Source organism: Grampus griseus (genome assembly GCF_964374135.1).
Source record: "Grampus griseus genome assembly, chromosome: 1".
Lineage (NCBI taxonomy): Eukaryota > Metazoa > Chordata > Mammalia > Artiodactyla > Delphinidae > Grampus > Grampus griseus.
Window position 1 is genome coordinate 102,704,749 of NC_139017.1, and position 18,291 is coordinate 102,723,039.

General features: G+C 35.6%; 1 protein-coding gene across 1 annotated transcript in view; it reads right to left on the reverse strand.

The window, feature by feature from the left end:
• BRDT (bromodomain testis associated) overlaps window positions 1-18,291 on the reverse strand; it is a gene marked incomplete at both ends in the record, with an annotated part of 48,493 nt that overhangs the window by 11,177 nt on the left and 19,025 nt on the right. Inside the window, 3 exons of the mRNA XM_082677099.1 lie at window positions 6,354-6,454; window positions 12,160-12,334; window positions 14,513-14,568. Of these exons, the coding sequence (XP_082533225.1) occupies window positions 6,354-6,454; window positions 12,160-12,334; window positions 14,513-14,568 (332 nt within the window). The remainder of the gene's footprint in view (window positions 1-6,353; window positions 6,455-12,159; window positions 12,335-14,512; window positions 14,569-18,291) is intronic.

The following is an 18,291-nucleotide window of genomic DNA, read 5'->3' on the forward strand; positions in this document are numbered from 1 at the left end:
TGAAAATGTGGACAAATCAATTACTAGTAAGGAGACTGAATCAGTAATCAAAAAATTTCCAAAAAGTCTAGGACCAGATGGCTTCATTGGTAAATTCTACCAAACATTTAAAGAAGAACTAATACCAATCCTTCTCAAACTCTTCCAAAATATAGAAGAGGAGGGAACATTTCCAAACTTAACTAGGCCAGCATTACCCTGATACCAAAATGAGATAAGGACATCACAAGAAAAGAAAATTACACAATTTTAATACACAATTTTAATACAATTAATATCCTTGATGAACACAGGTGCAAGAATCCCCAACAACATATTAGCAAACCAAATTCAACAATACAGTAAAAGGATGATACACTATGATCAAGTAGGTTTTATTCCAGGGATGCAAGGATAGTTTAACACCTGCAAGTCAAACAACATGATACACCACATTAACAAAATGAAGGATAAAAATATGATCTTAATAGATGCAGAAAAAGCATTTGACAGAATTCAACAGCCATTTATGATAAAAACTCTCAGCAAAGTAGGTATAGAGGGACTATATCCTAGCATATAAAGGCTATATATGACAAGCCCACATCTCATATCATACTCAGTGATGAAAGGCTGAAAGCTCTTCCTCTGAGATCAGGAATAAGACAAGGATGCTCACTCTCACCATTTCTAGTCAACATAGTACTGGAAGTCCCAGCCAGAGCAATCAGGCAAGATAAAGAAATAAAAGCACTCAAATCAGAAAGAAGTAAAACTGTCACTATTTGCAGATGACATGATATTATATATAGAAATCCCTAAAGACTCCATCAAAAACATTAGAATATAGAAATTCAGTAAAGTTGCGGGATACAAAATCAATATGCAAAAATCCACTGTGATTCTATACACTAACAAACTATCAGAAAGACAAATTAAGGAAAAAATCACATTTACAATTGCATCAAAAAGAATAAAATACCTAGGAATAAACTTAACCAAGGTGAAAGACCTGTACACTGAAAACTATAACAGTGATGAAAGTAATGGAAGAAGATACAGAGAAATGGAAAGATATTCCATGTTCATGTACTGAAAGAATTACTATTGTTAAAACATCCATATTACCCAAAGCAATCTACAGATTCAATGCAATCCCTATCAGAATTCTAATGACATTTTTCACAGAAATAGAACAAACAATCCTAGAATATGTATGGAACCACAAAAGACCCTAACTAGTCAAAGCAATTCCAAGAAAGAACAACAGAGCTGGAGGTATCATGCTCTCTGATTTCAAGCTATATTACAAACTTACAGTAATCAAAACAGTATGGTACTGGCATAAAAACAGACACATAGCACAATGGAAGTGAATAGAGAGCCCAGAAATAAACAAATGCACTTATGGTCAATTAATTTACAATAAAGGAGTGAAGGACTCATTTCATACTTGGGCACGTGTTCTGCTGCAGAAGAAGATGGGGAAAGAGGAAATTAAAAGAGCAGTGAAGGAAAATAGTGTGGATAGGCTAGCCTTCATATAATTTGGCTTGGCCTCAGAGTCTTGTGGGAGAGAGCCAGTAGCCTCATTGTTATTTCATTGGAAAATTTAACTTTCTGTTACATTTAAAATAAAGGAAAATGACCTACAAAAACAAACAAACAAAAAGGAGTGAAGGATGTAAAATGGGTAATGGACAGTGTCTTTAACAAATGGTATTGGGAAAACTGACCAGCCACATGCAAAAGAATTAAACTAGACTATTATCGCATACCATATGTAAAAATCAACTCAAAACGGATTAAAGACTTGAATATAAGACCTAAAACCATAACTATAACTCCTAGAAGAAAACATAGGTGGTAAGCTCCTTGACATCCATCTTGGTGATAATTTTTGGATCTGACACCAAAAGCAAAGGCAACAAAAGCAAAAATGAACAAGTGGAACTACACCAAACTAAAAAACCTTCTGCTTAGCAAAGGCAACCAACAACAAAATGAAAAGGCAACCTACTGAATGGCAGGAAATATTTGAAAATCATATGTCTGATAAGAGATATATATAAAGAACTTAGAAAACTCAACAGCAGGAAAACAAACAAACTGAAAAAAAATGGGCAGAGGACCTGAATAGGCATTTTTCCAAAGAGAACAAACAGATGGGCAACAAGTCCATGAAAAGGTACTCAGCATCACTAATCATAAGGGAATATTAATTATAAGGGAAGTGCAAATCAAAACCACAATGAGATATCACCCTCACACCTATAAGAATGGCAATTATCAACTGTTGGTGAGGACACGGAGAAAAGGAAATCCTTGTACAGTGTTGGTGGGGATTTAAATTGGTATGGCCATTATGGAAAACAGCATAGAGATACCCGAGAAAAAAAAAAAAAGTAGAACTACCGTATTATGCAGCAAATCCTACTTCTGAGTATATAGCCAAAGGAAATGAAATCAGGATCTTGAAGAATATCTGCACTCCCACGTTCATTGCAGCATTATTCATAATAGCCAAGATCTGGAAGTAACACCACGTGTCCATCAATGGATAAACAGAAAAAGGAAATGTGGCATATATACATGATGGAATATTATTCAGCCACAAAAAACCAAGGAAATCGTGGATGGAACTTGAGGGCATTTATTATGCTAGTGAAATAAGTAGACAGAGAAAGACAAATACCATATGATCTCACTTATATGTGGAATCTAAAAAAACCCCAAGAAACACCACTCCCCCAAAAACCCCCCAAATTTATAGATACAGAGAACAAAGTGATGGCTGCCAGAGGAGGGGGAGTGGGGAGTGGGCATAATGAGTGAAGAAGGTCAAAAGGTACAACCTTCTAGCTGTAAAATAAGTCAGTCCTGGGGATGCAATGTACAGCATGGTGACTATAGTCAATAATACTCCATTGTACATTTGAAATGTGCTTAGAGTAGATCTTAGAAGTTCTCATCACAAGAAAAAAAATTTTAACTATGTTGGGAGAGGGAGAGAATAGACTTCCTGTGGTGATCATTTCTCAATATATTAAGTTGTATACCTGAAACTAATAATATTATATATCAGTTATACCTCAATTTAAAAAAAAGAGTTAGCCTACTTATCTGGGGTTAGGAAAGACGACAATGCAATACCTGAACATCCTCTGTTTAAATTTTTTTTGATAAATGTCTCCTTAATAATTATGCTTGATTCCTCTTTTCATATTATTTCCATGAAATATTAGGGAGAAATTTGTCCAGGGTCCCAGGTAAAGCAAAAGAAAATTTATGACAAGACTTTTCCATAAGCCTTTTTAATTTCCATCCTGAAGTAATCTCACCCCTACTGTACACACAAGACCTTCACCATAGGTCACCCAGTTGTGTTTATGAAGTCTTTCCTGTATGCTGCCAATAAAACCTGTTTTCGTTCTTACCCATGGAATGGGCTAAATACTAGTTCCAGACTTCATTTTTCTACTGAGTTAGTTAAAGAATCTTGCCTTCAGATAGAGATTTGAAACAGAACAGGTAATACCTGGTAGTATACTTAATAGGAAATAAAGGGAGGATGAAACCCTGGTCTCTGGCTTGATCCCGGAAATGTCTATCTAATTGCAATAAAATTTTGGCAGATCCTAAAACAAGAAAGTTCATAATTGGGTTTGGAGTACAGTACAGTTTTTCAGACATCACAGAGAAGAATAAGAAGACTTTTGACAGGCAGAGATGAGGATGGAAAGCATTCCTCACTGAAGAAAGAAAATCATAATTAAAGATATTACTAGATATATCCGGAGAGAAATGAAGAGTTCAATTTCAGTGAATTACAAGGCATATATAGTTAAGACTGAAAGGCTAGATTGGAGTCATAAGGTAAAGGTGTTTAATCTTCACTCTGGAGTCAAAGTTAGAAACTACTGAAGGTTTCATACATATTAGTAATGTGATCAGAGCAATACATCAGGAGGAACAGTGTAAGAATGTTAAAAGCAGAATGGATTAGAACAAGGAAGGTTTCAAGTTAGTCTGACCAGTTACAAATATTACAAAGAGCTCAGACTGAAAGCAATGAGGTCTGGTCTCTGAGGCAGAAGTGGAAAAGGAAACATGTTGAAAGTAAAACCCAGAGAATTTAGCAATTCCTTGGCTGTAGGGGACTGAGAAATCAAAAATGATTAAAACTCACAGGATGTCAGGTCTAGAACTATATATTTGAGTCATCTGCAGAGAGACTGTAACTGAAATCACCACAGTGGATGTTCAACCAGAGAGAGAAGTAGTAGAAGACCCTGGACTCCTTACCCTATCAAGACTTTGGGAGGGATGCAGCAATTTTAGACATCATTGGTTCCTCTGATAGGACAAATTACAGGAATGGGGAACAGCTGGATTCTAGGTAAAATTAAGGTACTGCTTCACAACTGGGGTGATTCTCCTTTGCCCAGGGAAGACCTATGGCAATGTCAGCAAAGTTTTTTGTTGTCACGTAGTGGTAGGGGAAAGGGTGTTGCTAGCATCTAGTAGATAGAGGTTAGGGTTCCTGTTAAGCATCCTACAATGTACAGGCCTACTCCCAACAAAAACTTATCCAGCCCAAAATGTCAATAGTGCTATAGTTGAGAAAGCCTGGTTTAAAATGTAAACAGGTAGTGGAGAAATGAGACAAAAGGAATAATAGAGACTATAGAGATGGCAGGAGAGCTCCACAAAAATCTGTTAAATGAAAGAAAATGAAGAAAAGAGATAGAGAAGTCTTGGCAAGAAGGGATACCTTTTCTTGAGGCAGAGGTAAGTAAGAGACGAACAGCAAAGCTAGAGCTCTGAGTAAAACAACAGAGGTTGGGAGCTTGTTGAAATGTTTTATTTTAGTATCAGCTCTTCTTTGGGCAAGATGCTTGAACTGTCTGGGCCACAGTTTGTTCATAAAGACTAATTCTCAAAGATCTGTTCTAGCACCAAAATTCTGTAGCCTTTTTTTTTTCCAGTAAGTGGTAATAACACTGCTAATAGTGAGTGAGCAACGGTAGGAAATAATGTCAAGGATGGAAACAGTTTAAAATCAAGAAAAAAAAAAAAAAGAATGGAAACGGTTTGTTGTGAAGAGAACAAGCCACATAATCCCATTCCTCCTCAAGCTTTCAACATTCTAGTTCTTACTATATGCTAGACATTAGAAATCAACAGAGAGTAGACTTATGTCACTTTTACCTTTAACACAAACTTCAATGGTATGACATATACTTGATGTTTTGCTGCTTATTTTTGCTGTAATCTCTTTGCCCTTTTGAAAATTTTCTTACTGTTTTCAAAATTTATTTTGGGTCAGTCAAAATTACAGTTTTGTTAAATGAGAAACAAAGATTTTAGTACACAGTAAACCAAATATTTGAGAAACTCTGCTGCTTTATTCTTTGCATCCTAAAGGGGACAGATGACACTTTCAATGTTTAAACAAAAAACAATAACAATAAAAAATTTATGCTGGATATCAGGAGAGGCACTTTTTTTAAAAAATTTATTGTTTTTTTATTTTCCCCCTTGGCCACACTGCTTGCAGGATCTTAGTTCCCTGACTGGGGATTGAACCCACGCCCTCGGCAATGAAAGCAAGGAGTCCTAACCACTGGACCAGCAGGGAATTCCCAGGAAAGGTACTTTTTAAATGGTTCTTATCAATAACAAAACACCCATATTAAACATAGGTCATCTTTGATGATAATAACTATTAGCAGAGCAGTATGTAAGAAAGTCAAAGTTTCTAAGAATAAGAAAAAACAAGGGCCAAAGCAATATGCTCCTCACGGTGAAATGTCAGATATTCCTAAGTGTGCCCAAGCAGTAAGATTTGTCCTCTGAAGTACTTACAAGGAAAAAAGAAAGGAAAGAATGGAAGGAAGGGAGGGAGAGAAAAAAGAGGGGATATGTGAATATCTCATTCATAGTCCATTTCTGACAGTTACTAGATTCAAATGTCTAGAATAGTACCTGGTGTATCTAATGTATCCCAAACATCTAGAATATTTGTTGAAAGACTGATCAATGTGTGGTTTGAGATTAAGTGCACCAAAGACTCCATGAGGAAATCACCTACAACAGATTCTAAAAGATTGTTTTATAACATGTTTTAAAATCAGGATAGCTGGCAAATACCAGCATTATAGAATTTACAATTAAACACAAATATGGGGACTGAAGGTAGAGGGTGGGAAAGAGTGTTGCTCACAGGTTAACTTTTTTTTTTAAAAGTAGGCAAAAATTAGGCTTAGAGATCCAAAATTCATTCAAATTAGGGCTTAAAATACCTCCATGCCATTTCTATATTCAATTTTAAATCCCCCAATATTTGTGAGAAAAAATAACTTTACTCTTACCTTTTGCACTGGAACTTGACATTCTGATTCTAATACCACTGTGTCATTATCACCGGACTGATGCATCACAGTTAGGCCATTCAAGTGTTGTTCAGGATTATCTAATGCACACATTTTTAGAATAGTATAGTCAAGTTATTTCATCTTGATTCTCCAGAATTTGACATTTCCACCACCCCCACCCCCCCGCCAGGTCAGAAACTATGAAAATAAAATAACTAGTTTTTTTACGCTTAATTTTGGAGTATTCTTAGTTGGAGAATTGTAATACTGTAAAATAAACATTTTCACTTGAAATTTTACCTCCTTTATTTCTTCTCTTTTTCTTCTTCTTCTTCTTCTTTTTTTTTTGTCAGCATAAAGTATAGCTGACATTGTGGCTCACCTACCAAGACCTATTTTAGCTTTCCCCATGGTATAGCAGTCTTTCAGCTTGTAAACTGACCTCAGCTCCAGAGATGGGTCTTCATTGGCCAAGCTAATTATGGTAATCCTACCCCCACACCAGTGAATCATTTAGAAAAGAGGAGGCCTTAAGCCACTGTAGGGCTTCTAAGGAAAGATGCTTCCTGGTAGCCAAATTGAGAACAAAGAAAATACAAAGAATTGAAGAACGAAGATACCAGACACCTAAACTACCCAGTGGGGAATAGGAGTAAGAAATGCAAAATGTTGTTTGAGGTGAAGAGAACAAACCACACAATCCTGTTGACTGTAAAGCTTTCATACAAATATTTCATTTATTACAGGTGAAAATAATTTCAGAAATAGAGCTTGAGCCTTTGTCAAACATGTCTAAATGACTGACCTACTTCTGGACTACAGTATGTATGATAACAAAATTCCTTGTGTAAGCCAGTTTGGAGCTGAATTTTCTGCATTTGTGACCAAAAGCATCCTGGTGTATGAAATTTAATTAGGTCATTTCTGTTTCAGGTCTCTCCAGCTCTTGTCTATAGGTCCTAACTAGTAGCAAAAGGACAGAGGAGAAAAATGAAAACTTGAGTTGCTATCTTTTTGTTAATTGGCTGAAGCTCATAAAATCCTGGCCACTTAGAGTTATAGGAACTTACATTTAAGCTTCTATCACCCATCAATTCCTTTGATTCTCTGGCTAAATCACACTAGTTGAATGTGAGGCTTGAAGAAGGGAGGAACCCTAAGGGATAGGAGTGAGCACAGGAGGGTGAGACAAAACAGTCAGTGGACGGATGAATGAAGGAACAAAGTTTAAATTTGTGTGTTCCTATGTGGCCCAATGCACCTATTTTCTCAGTTCAACAGGGAATGGAAAAATAGGGAGAAAAAGTCTAAGTACAGAACTACATCCCCTCTCTGCCTGGGATCAGATATTATTTAAGAAGTAGAAAGAGTATTATGTCAAGAGAAGTATATTCTAAACGACTCAGTTTGTTGACTCTAAGTTAGTAAGTGGTGACAGTGCCATTATTAAGAACTAAAGAGGAAAGATTTAAATGTAGGAATTAAAAGGGGGAAATTCAGTTTTGACATGCTGTATTTGACATGCCTATGTGCTGTTTAAGGTATTCAGTAGAGTTGTATAAACATGCCTGGGGCTTGGATGCTTGAGTTGTAAAAATGAGACTAGAAGTCATAGACTCCAAGAAGATCATCCAGGAAGGATGTATAGATTGCTGCCTTCCAACCTTTTACATGCCATAATAAGTAGAAAATGATCAATGTATGGCATACCTGGGTAAAGGGAGGTCTTCTCCAAGCCTATTGCTATGAGAGCTGAGGGGGAGGTCCTAGCTTAGTAAGCCTATGCGTTGGAATACAGCTAGAAAAGCCTGTAGTAAAGTAAAAAGAGGCTTAAGGATGTAACTCAGAGTATTATCAACATTAAAGGTAGGCAGATAAAGTAGGTGTCTGTAAAAAACGTTCAGAGATGGGATGATCAAGAGAAGAGTGTCACAGAAGCCAAGGGAAGTGTGTCAAGGGACCGACTCTCTGAAAAACATTTTCATATGGATGCCCTCTGGCACCTCAAAACACTACAAAACTCATCTTTCCTCAGACATCTGTTCTTCATCTGTGTTCCAGGTCTGTCAACCTGGACCAGTATCCAGCCACTATCCTCTGAGCCACCAAAGCTTATACACCCCTTTGTTATTAAAACCCAGCATATATTCATCTTTTGCAGACCTGCTCACTCCACTCTTGTGATTTCTTTCAACTATACCTTTTTCTTTCTTTCCATCACTTAATTTTTTTGTACTACTGCAACAGCCCAGTTGGTCTTTTCCTTCTCTGGTCTCTGTTCCCCATCTCTCCAACTGACCTACACAATATTGGCAGAGTAATTACACTGAAGCACACTCTGTTCAAAAAATCTTCATTGGCTCCCCACTGACTATACTATTATAATTAAGTCCAAAAGTCTCTAGGTATTGAGGTTCTTTATGATCTGATCCTGATCTACCTTCCCAAATTTATTTCCCTGTATTCCTATTTATTCAAGCAAAGCTTTAATTACATTGAATTACTGGTCACCTAAATACACTCATTCGTGTTGTTCCCTCTATCCAAAATGCCTTTTGATCCTACTATACATCAATACACATCTTTCAAAGAGGTCAGGTAATTCTGCCTTCCTCATCTCCTTAAATTTCATTTTGGGTTCTTTTAGGGCACATTATTTTTACTTTATTTTAATTTAAAAAAAGTTATATACACATACACACATATCCACAGACATATTCATTTATTTGGTGTCTTAGTTGTGGCAGGTGGGCTCCTTAGTTGTGGCATGTGAACTCTTAGTTGCGGCATGCATGTGGGATGTAGTTCCCTGACCAGGGATCAAACCCGGGCCTCCTGCATTGGGAGCGCAGAGTCTTATCCACTGCGCCACCAAGGAAGTCCCTATTTTTACTTTATATACCAGTTGTTTACTTCTCCTACTAGATGGCAAACTCCTTGATTTACCTTCTCATTTGCCATGTTAATTCACATTGATGTGACAGCATAAGTTTTTTTAAAAAAAATTTCTTAATACAACTGAGTGAAGATATTTTAAAGAGCTCTGGAAGGATAAATTATAAAGTTTAGTAATCCTTCATGACTAAAAACTTCAACTTATTTTAAGGAAAAAAAATTAGACATCTTCCAGTTCATGTGGAGATGATGGCAGAGGTTTTGCAGAAAACTGATAACACTTAAAACTTCAACTTCTTAAATATTTATGTACTCTAACATACATTTATGTACTCTATGTAACTCTAATTTATGTACTCTAATTTATTTCCACCAAGATTACACTCCAGAAAAGTAAAATTCTATATACATTTTATAGCTTATATATATTTGCAGTTTCCCTTGGGCATAGTGCCACCTACAGTTGGCAAATGCAAACCACTTTGGTTCTGAAATATCTGCTTAAGTGCAGTAGAACAGCCATTCAGCATCATCCAAACTTCCCCTCTACACAATATTATTACTCACAATCACGTATAAACAGAAATTGAAGGAATACAAGAAACGGAACCCGAATGAAGATTTAGATATTTAAAGCCTGACTTTTCATAGATAGGACGTTTTCTTAAAATAGGAACAAAAGACCATCTTGACTGCATTATTTCCATTATTTTTCAATATCTTTATTCTTCTTCAAAGCTATCCCTATCATTGTCCTAGGAACTTACTATAATGAAAACAGCAACTTTTCCCTACTCTGGTTCTTTGCGATTGACCTCCAAACTCGATCAAATCTCGCCGATTTCAAAATTCAAAACAAAACAACCTCTCTCCCAGTCTTAAAAAAACAAAAACAAAATACCTATCTTCCTGTTAAAGCCACAGCTATCTTCCCATCCTCTTCAATAAAATTCTTGAAAGACTGGTTTACATTCAGATTCCATTACTTCTCAGTTTACAAGAACCTGCTTCCATCTCAATCACAGTAGCCATAAAAGAAGCTTTTGTAAAAGCAAAAAAATCTCACATTGCCAATTTTAATCTTCTCTCCTCATTCCTCATGGTACTTTAAGGCTTTGTATATAGTAGGACATGATACTCGTGATGATGATTTCCTTCGAAAAACGTATCTCCTGGGCTTCTATTATACCATTTTTCCTTTTCCTCTTAGCTTTGATTACCTCTTCTTTTAACTTATTAATTTTTTCTACTTTTACAGAGAGGGAGTTTGGTTACCCAGAATTTTGTCCTTGACCTTTCTCCTCCTGCTCTGTACATTTTCCTTCATTCTCATGGCTTCAAGTAGCTTCTACATATTGGTAATTCCTAACTGTAGTTCTTGTTACACCCTATTAGTTCCAGAAACCTATTTCTAGTTATGTATTTCCAATTAGATATTCTGCAGCATCTTAAACATGTCCAAAATGAACAATGTCTCTTATTTTCAAGCCAACTGTTGGATAATACTCTGGTAAGACACTTATTCTAATAAAGCTTAGTAATTCTGCCACAAAAATATCTAATTTAGCCACATCCTTTCTGTACGTACTGCCTTAGTTTTGGTCCTCATAATTTCTTTCCTAGACTATAGCACCCAGCTTCCTTACTTGGTCCCAATTATATCAGAGCATCTTCATTTTAGTCGATCCCTTATACAGCAAGCAGCAATCTCTTCCTAATGTAAAATCTGATTTTGTTATGCTCTTGTTTGAAGCTACTTTCTGTGTGCAAAATAAAAGATCCAAATGTAGCACTGGTATTTAAGGTAATTTATGACCTAGAACAACTACATCTTCAGTTATTCTCCTGAGTATCTTGAAAATATTTTTCCAGAAAAGAATGGCTATAAATATTTCATACTTTGGATCTTTGTTTATACTTCTTCCTGGGATGCCCCCCAGTGTTGCCTCAGATATTTTTTCTCTTGATCTCCACTCCTTCTCCAGAGTCAAGAGCTATAACTCTAGTTAAATGCAAAACGGAATACTCAAACACAGAATAGTAGGGAGCGTTTACTGGAAGCAATAAAGGAGGATCAAAACTTTTGTGTTCCTCCTAATCTGTGCTTCAGTAAAACAGCTTAGAAATTTCTTCTGTTTTGGAGAAACCCCTGCCATTGGAAGGCCAGGGAGCAGTCTAGACAGAAGGAGACATGGATATGGAATATTCACATCTGCTTCTGTCTAGGCCTGAACACATTTGTGTCTCAAAGTTCAGGCACTCCATAAGCTGGGCTCATCATTATCAGAGAAGTATGCTCCTGTGCCACACATCCCCAGGAGGACCAGGCTGAGAAAGGTGATACGTTCACTTCTGATAAGACTAACAGATAAGACATTTATAAAGTCAAATGAACCTAAAAATACAAAAATTTTCAGTTTTAGAATATGTTTTTAGTAAATAGGAACCACCACTAGGCAAGTATTTCTAGCCCAAGTTTCTTTAACTGTAAACTGTTTTTAATGTTTATAACTTCATTTCTCTACCTATAGAATCTCTATCTTTTCCCTATTCTAATCTACCTTTCCAACCCACACAGACATCATGGAAATTAGAGCAACATTTCGCAAGTCTGCTCAGAGCTTGCTATGAGCTATGGCAGTGACAGGTTTTTATGCATGGCTCACATGCCAATGTATATAATCTGTATGAAAGTAAGTTGTGTGTGAACTGCACATACAATTTTCTTTCATTCAAATGTAATGAGTACCTTGGGGTATAAAGCAATATGCTTCAGGGATTATTTCTAACCTGGAATTTACTAGTTATGATTGTCAGTATTCCAGATACATAACATTTAAGATAATCTTGGCATTTTCATTTAGAAGTCAGTTGTTCAATCACAGTCATTTACTTCTTAATTTCTTACCTGAAAGAGGCAGAATTTGTAAAGGTGAAATGTTTTCCACACTCTGTAAACATTCTGATTCTTGATAATTAAATACTAACTGGTAGGGATTTGGTGGTGTTCCACCTGAACATGTAGTCTGATGAACAAGACTAGTTTTCCCAGAGGCTGTATATTGCACAGATGATTGTATCCGCTAAGACAAAGTTAAACAAAACTATCTTTCAGAGCTTAACCACACAAGAAGTATAACTAAGAAAACAGAAACACAAGAGGATAGAATATAATTTAATACTGTCTTTGAATATGATATTAAATTAAGTCACACAAATTTATAAGGTATAAATATCACTATCTTACAAATGAGAAAACTAAGGTTTAGAACGATTAAATAACTTGGCCATTATATAGCTTATAAGCAGAGTCAAAGTCTATGATCTTAGTTGCTAGTACACATAGACTTATACATGTTATTAAACAGTGTTGCTTATTTTCAAATGCTTCCCTGTGATCTACTGAAAATAAAAACTGAGCTTTTATACCAAATCTAGAGACTAATCCACTTTCTTTACCCCCTTTTCCTTAGTGAATTATAGATATAAAAGGAGGGGTGTTTAAAAAAAGAATAACATGATGGTTGAGCCATAGACTATCAACAAATTCTGATTCCAAACTCTTGTTAACTACTTATTAAGAAAAAGTGTATTATAATAGATGATATTTAGTTAACACTTAAGATGTGCAAGGCACCAGGGTAAGCCTTTTATATAGTTCTTAATTTCTCACACTAATCCTATGAGTTTGGTATAATTATTATCCCCATTTACAGTTTACAATAGGACTTAGATATAAGGAAGGTAACTTAACCTAAAATCTCACATCTATTCAGTGGCAAGCTAAGTTACAGTACCAAAGCCCAGGTACCTTGTCTACTAAGTTCTGAGTTATAGATAGTACAGAGATGAATAAGACAATCTTCCTTCTCCATCTAATAAAGGGGTTAGAGTGAGTGAGCCGATAAGGCAAGTGTATGAATACCTATGCTAGTTTGAATAAAACGAAGGGCATAGGAATGTTTATCCCAACAATAATACAGACCCAAGCCCAAAGCTTAAAGGCAAATGCTGAGATTTAAATCAGCAAAACACCACTTTCTGAAACACACAAATATGTGCATTTATTCATGATCCTATAAATATATTTCCTCTTTTGTCTTAAATGAGCATTTTGTTCTTCAGTGAGTGACACTGAAAAAAACTTGGTCACAAACAGATCATAAACATAGCATTCTATGTGCTATGTACTGAGAATTATTCCAAAGTTTGTTCATAACTTGACATAATTTTCTGATTCCACTAATACCTATGGCAGACAGATCATCTGGATCTTCCTTCCACTCAAAAACCGGTGAGAGCTCACGCCTACCTAACAAATTAAATATTAACACTTTATCTAGGTGTGCAAAACCCTCCCTATTATATCTCCAAAGCCAACTAATCCCATACAAACACCCTCTGCTACCATATTTCCCTGAACACACCTCCTGTGCTTCCCCCACCCCCCACCCCCGCCCTCTCTCTTACTGCTACTACCTCTGTTTAAAAAAGTAAGTCCCTAATCAGCATGTCAATATACTAACCATTTCTTCCCTTTCCCTATAATTTAAAACCCATTTTAAGCATTCCCTCCTTCAGGCAGTAAATATATATTCCTCCTTTATTTTCTCAATATAGTATGAATATAGATGATTATAGCACTAATCATACAATCTCTTAACGGTATGATTATCTCTCTTCTCACAACTAAGAGATACTTCAAGACAGTATTATTTATGTTGTATTTCCCCTAACCTAGAGTTAGATGTTGTTAAGTAAGTTTATGATTTAATAAAAGGTATACACCTGTAATTCTATATTTGGGATGGGTACAAAGGATTAAAAATTTTATGAGGATTAGTAGTAAAAGATAAAATTACTTTTATCCTTTTTAAAGCATGTCAACTACTAATCAAACATAGATGTGCTAAAAATGAATAGTTGGTAATTGGTACGCACATGGGGACACCAAGACCTTCTCTCTGTATTTAGACTCTCAAGACTAAGCTGAAATTTCTATAATTTGTTCTATTTACCTGTTTGACTAAATCATAAAAAAGTCACATCTTGTTAGAAAAATGTAACCAAATCATTTCACTATTCAATCTTCTTTACAAAGAAATCTTTGAACATTTAGTTGACAAATTAAAATGAGTGACAACTCTTCATGTAAATAAAATCAAGAACAATTTTAAAGAAAGCTACTACTATACCAGTGAGCTATAACCTACATAATTTTAAAATTCTAAGGTAAAAATGAAGAATTAACTTACCTTTACTTTCTCTTTAGAAGAAGAATCATTCTGTTCTACTCCAGTAAATTTAGGAAACATTTCTGCAAACGTATATAAATATTTTAATATTTGCCAACTTAAAAAATTACCATTATCTAAATGACACATTTTTTCACATTAGAATGAAAGTGATGATTTTAAGAAAATGGTCAACTTCTTAACTCAAGAAATTCTTTTATTTACAAATTTTTTTGCCCTCTTGGAATCAGTCAAAATTTCTAAAGGGATACTTGCTTTGAAAAGGGATATTTTCTTTTCCACATAATGGAATAAATATCCCCTCACAAATTTCAATTTAGATTATTAGGCAAAAAGAACAATGTGTTACTTCAGAGTAAAGAGCTTGAATAAGCGACAGTTTAAAAAGAAACAAGTTACAACAGAGATAAGGGTTTAAACAAGCAGTACCAATTATACTAAAATCATCTTTAACCAAGTAGCCATTAAGAGGCTTAATTAAAATAATTGAGAATTTACAAGAGAAGGGTATGTCATTACCTGAGAGGATACAGTCTTTTATTAAAAGTGAAGCTATTTGATTATACATGATAAAGTCTGCTCTGCTTGCTAAGCATTATAATAAAGATCCCATCTAATTAATACCCTGTTTACTTCCGAGCTATCTGGCAGCCTCAACTACAGAGAAACAAATGGGTTTTATAGTACCTCCTTTACCTTTAGAAATGCCTTTACAGCTGACGCTGGCAGCAGAGTAGATATAAAAAGAGATCTCTCTGACATGGTGCTCATAGGTTCCTCTTTCTTGATCCTACAATTGATTCTGGTGCTATCCTCCCCAGTAAGAAGCCTAAGTCAGTGTGGTAAAGCACCAAACTGGTAGTTAATGCCTTGATTCACCTCTCCAGCCAGCTTTCATGAGCCTCCTGAGCATTATTTGCCTCAGGCTTCAGGGCACCAAGGCTGGTCAACACCAGGTCTTATTCAAACTTAAAACATTCTAATTTTAATAATTACCTTCTGCCTCCTGAAATGCCATCAGTTTCCGCTGGATGTGTTACTGTTCTTTCCTAAAATGTTTGATGCTGGACACTGTTAAAATTGCTAAGTGCTACTCAATGACGTGCTTTAATTTAAAGAATTCAAGTATTTAAAATGACATGGACCATCTTAATGTCACTCCACTAAGTATTATTTTAAGTGTTGGGGGTTAGGTGGAAAGGGGAAGGGAAGAAGACAGACTGCAAAGATTGAGGGTATAGATCCAGGTAGCTTTCACATTTAGGGGAAAAATTATGATTTCAGCTTTGATCAACAACAAAAAAAACAGACTTCATTAATACGATCATATAATATATGTACATCTATACATCTGTCTTTTTTTTTAACATCTTTATTGGAGTATAATTGCTTTACAATGGTGTGTTAGTTTCTGCTTTACAACAAAATGAATCAGTTATATATATACATATGTTCCCATATCTCTTCCCTCTTGCGTCTCCCTCCCTCCCACCCTCCCTATCCCACCCCTCCAGACGGTCACAAAGCACCGAGCTGATCTCCCTGTGCTATGCAGCTGCTTCCCACTAGCTACCTACCTTACGTTTGGTAGTGTATATATGTCCATGCCTCTCTCTCGTTTTGTCACAGCTTACCCTTCCCCCTCCCCATATCCTCAAGTCCATTCTCTAGTAGGTCTGTCTGTGTCTTTATTCCTGTCTTACCCCTAGGTTCTTCATGACATTTTTTTTCCCTTAAATTCCATATATATGTGTTAGCATACGGTATTTGTCTCTCTCTTTCTGACTTACTTCACTCTGTATGACAGACTCTAGGTCTATCCACCTCATTACAAATAGCTCAATTTCGTTTCTTTTTATGGCTGAGTAATATTCCATTGTATATATGTGCCACATCTTCTTTATCCAATCATCTGATGATGGACACTTAGGTTGTTTCCATCTCCGGGCTATTGTAAATAGAGCTGCAATGAACATTTTGGTACATGACTCTTTTTGAATTATGGTTTTCTCAGGGTATATGCCCAGTAGTGGGATTGCTGGGTCATATGGTAGTTCTATTTGTAGTATTTTAAGGAACCTCCATACTGTTCTCCACAGTGGCTGTATCAATTTACATTCCCACCAACAGTGCAAGAGGGTTCCCTTTTCTCCACACCCTCTCCAGCATTTATTGTTTCTAGATTTTTTTGATGATGGCCATTCTAACCGGTGTGAGACGATATCTCATTGTAGTTTTGATTTGCATTTCTCTAATGATTAGTGATATACATCTGTCTTAATTATCCAAATATGCACCTAAACAAATTATTCAATGATATAAACTCTTAACTACAGTAAAAATACAACATACCACATTAGTGTTCTGACGAAAAATTCAAGGGCATTATCTTAGTTCTCTGACATAAAACTAAAGGTCAGGACTATTATACAAACTAGCACCTCAAAATCTAAAAAGCACTAGCAAAAGGCATCAAAGATTTTTAATTAAAAAAAAAATCAAAAACACCAAATACAGTGTGCCTCAAAAAAGTCTTACAGACTATAGATAGATGAATAATGATAGCCTAAAACTCAGTATTTTGCTTCTCATTCTACTCTTATGTAGCTGACTTTCCAGGAACATAGTAAAATAAAACTGCATATTTCTGTTTATTTATGAGTTCCTGGCCTTTGGAATTAAAAGGCAAACATACACATTTTCACTATCAAGCTTAAGACCACATTTCAATAAATGAAGAAGCCCTACCGGGTCTTACAAACATTAATAAAACTGAGCACTATAGTGACAACATACACGCTTGTCAACTAACTTCACCAGGGATCTGTGATAATATGTATACCTACCTTGTGAGGATCCAATTGGATAAAATATGTTAACTACTAAACAAATGAATATTTTGCACATTATATAATGTGTTTTATTTTCACAGCTCCCCAAAAACCTCAATATAAAACTTTCATTGGAAAACTTTCATTTCAAACTAAGCAAAAATTTTAATCACAGAATCAAGAAAAAGAGAGAGATCTGGCATCAAATATTTGATCGAAAGGTTTGCTAATAACCATCACCTATCAAAGCACTGAGATCAATGCTCCAGAGACACCAAATATTATCAGCAAGCCAGTACTGACTAAAAAATTTGATAAATTGAATATGAATATAATACCATACATAATGTAAAACCAGAATGTAATGCCATTACAGCAGAAAAAATTACTGAAGATTTTTAAATTAGAAAAACAAATCACACTTCTGTTCTATAGGACAAGGTACAGAAAAGTGATTGGAAGTTATTACCTTATTTTATAGGAAAGAAAGTATGTCCAGAGATGTTGAATGATTTGCCCAAGCTTATCCCCTAATGTTCTATTGATAAAAATCAAGTACTTTGAACGAAAGAAATCTGCTCCCTTTAAAGAATGTTTTGGTATTTTGATTTAAGTGTGTGGTGCTTATGTAATATAGAAGAACAAACCAATTATAAGCTGACTCTTCCTTTTACCAAAGTAATTTTAACTAGAGTTTAGAAAGTGGAAACAAACAAAAAAACACCTAGACTGATGATTCTCAAACACTGCAGCACATTAGTCACATGGGATACATTGTTTTGTTTTTGTTGGGTTTTTTTGGCGACGCCACATGAGATCATAGTTCCTGGACCAGGGATCGAATGTGGTCCTCCTGCATTGGAAGTGTGGAGTCTTAACCACTGGACTGCCAGATAAGTCCACACATGGGATACTTTGAACATTACATTTACCTGGCCCCACTCTCCATTCAAT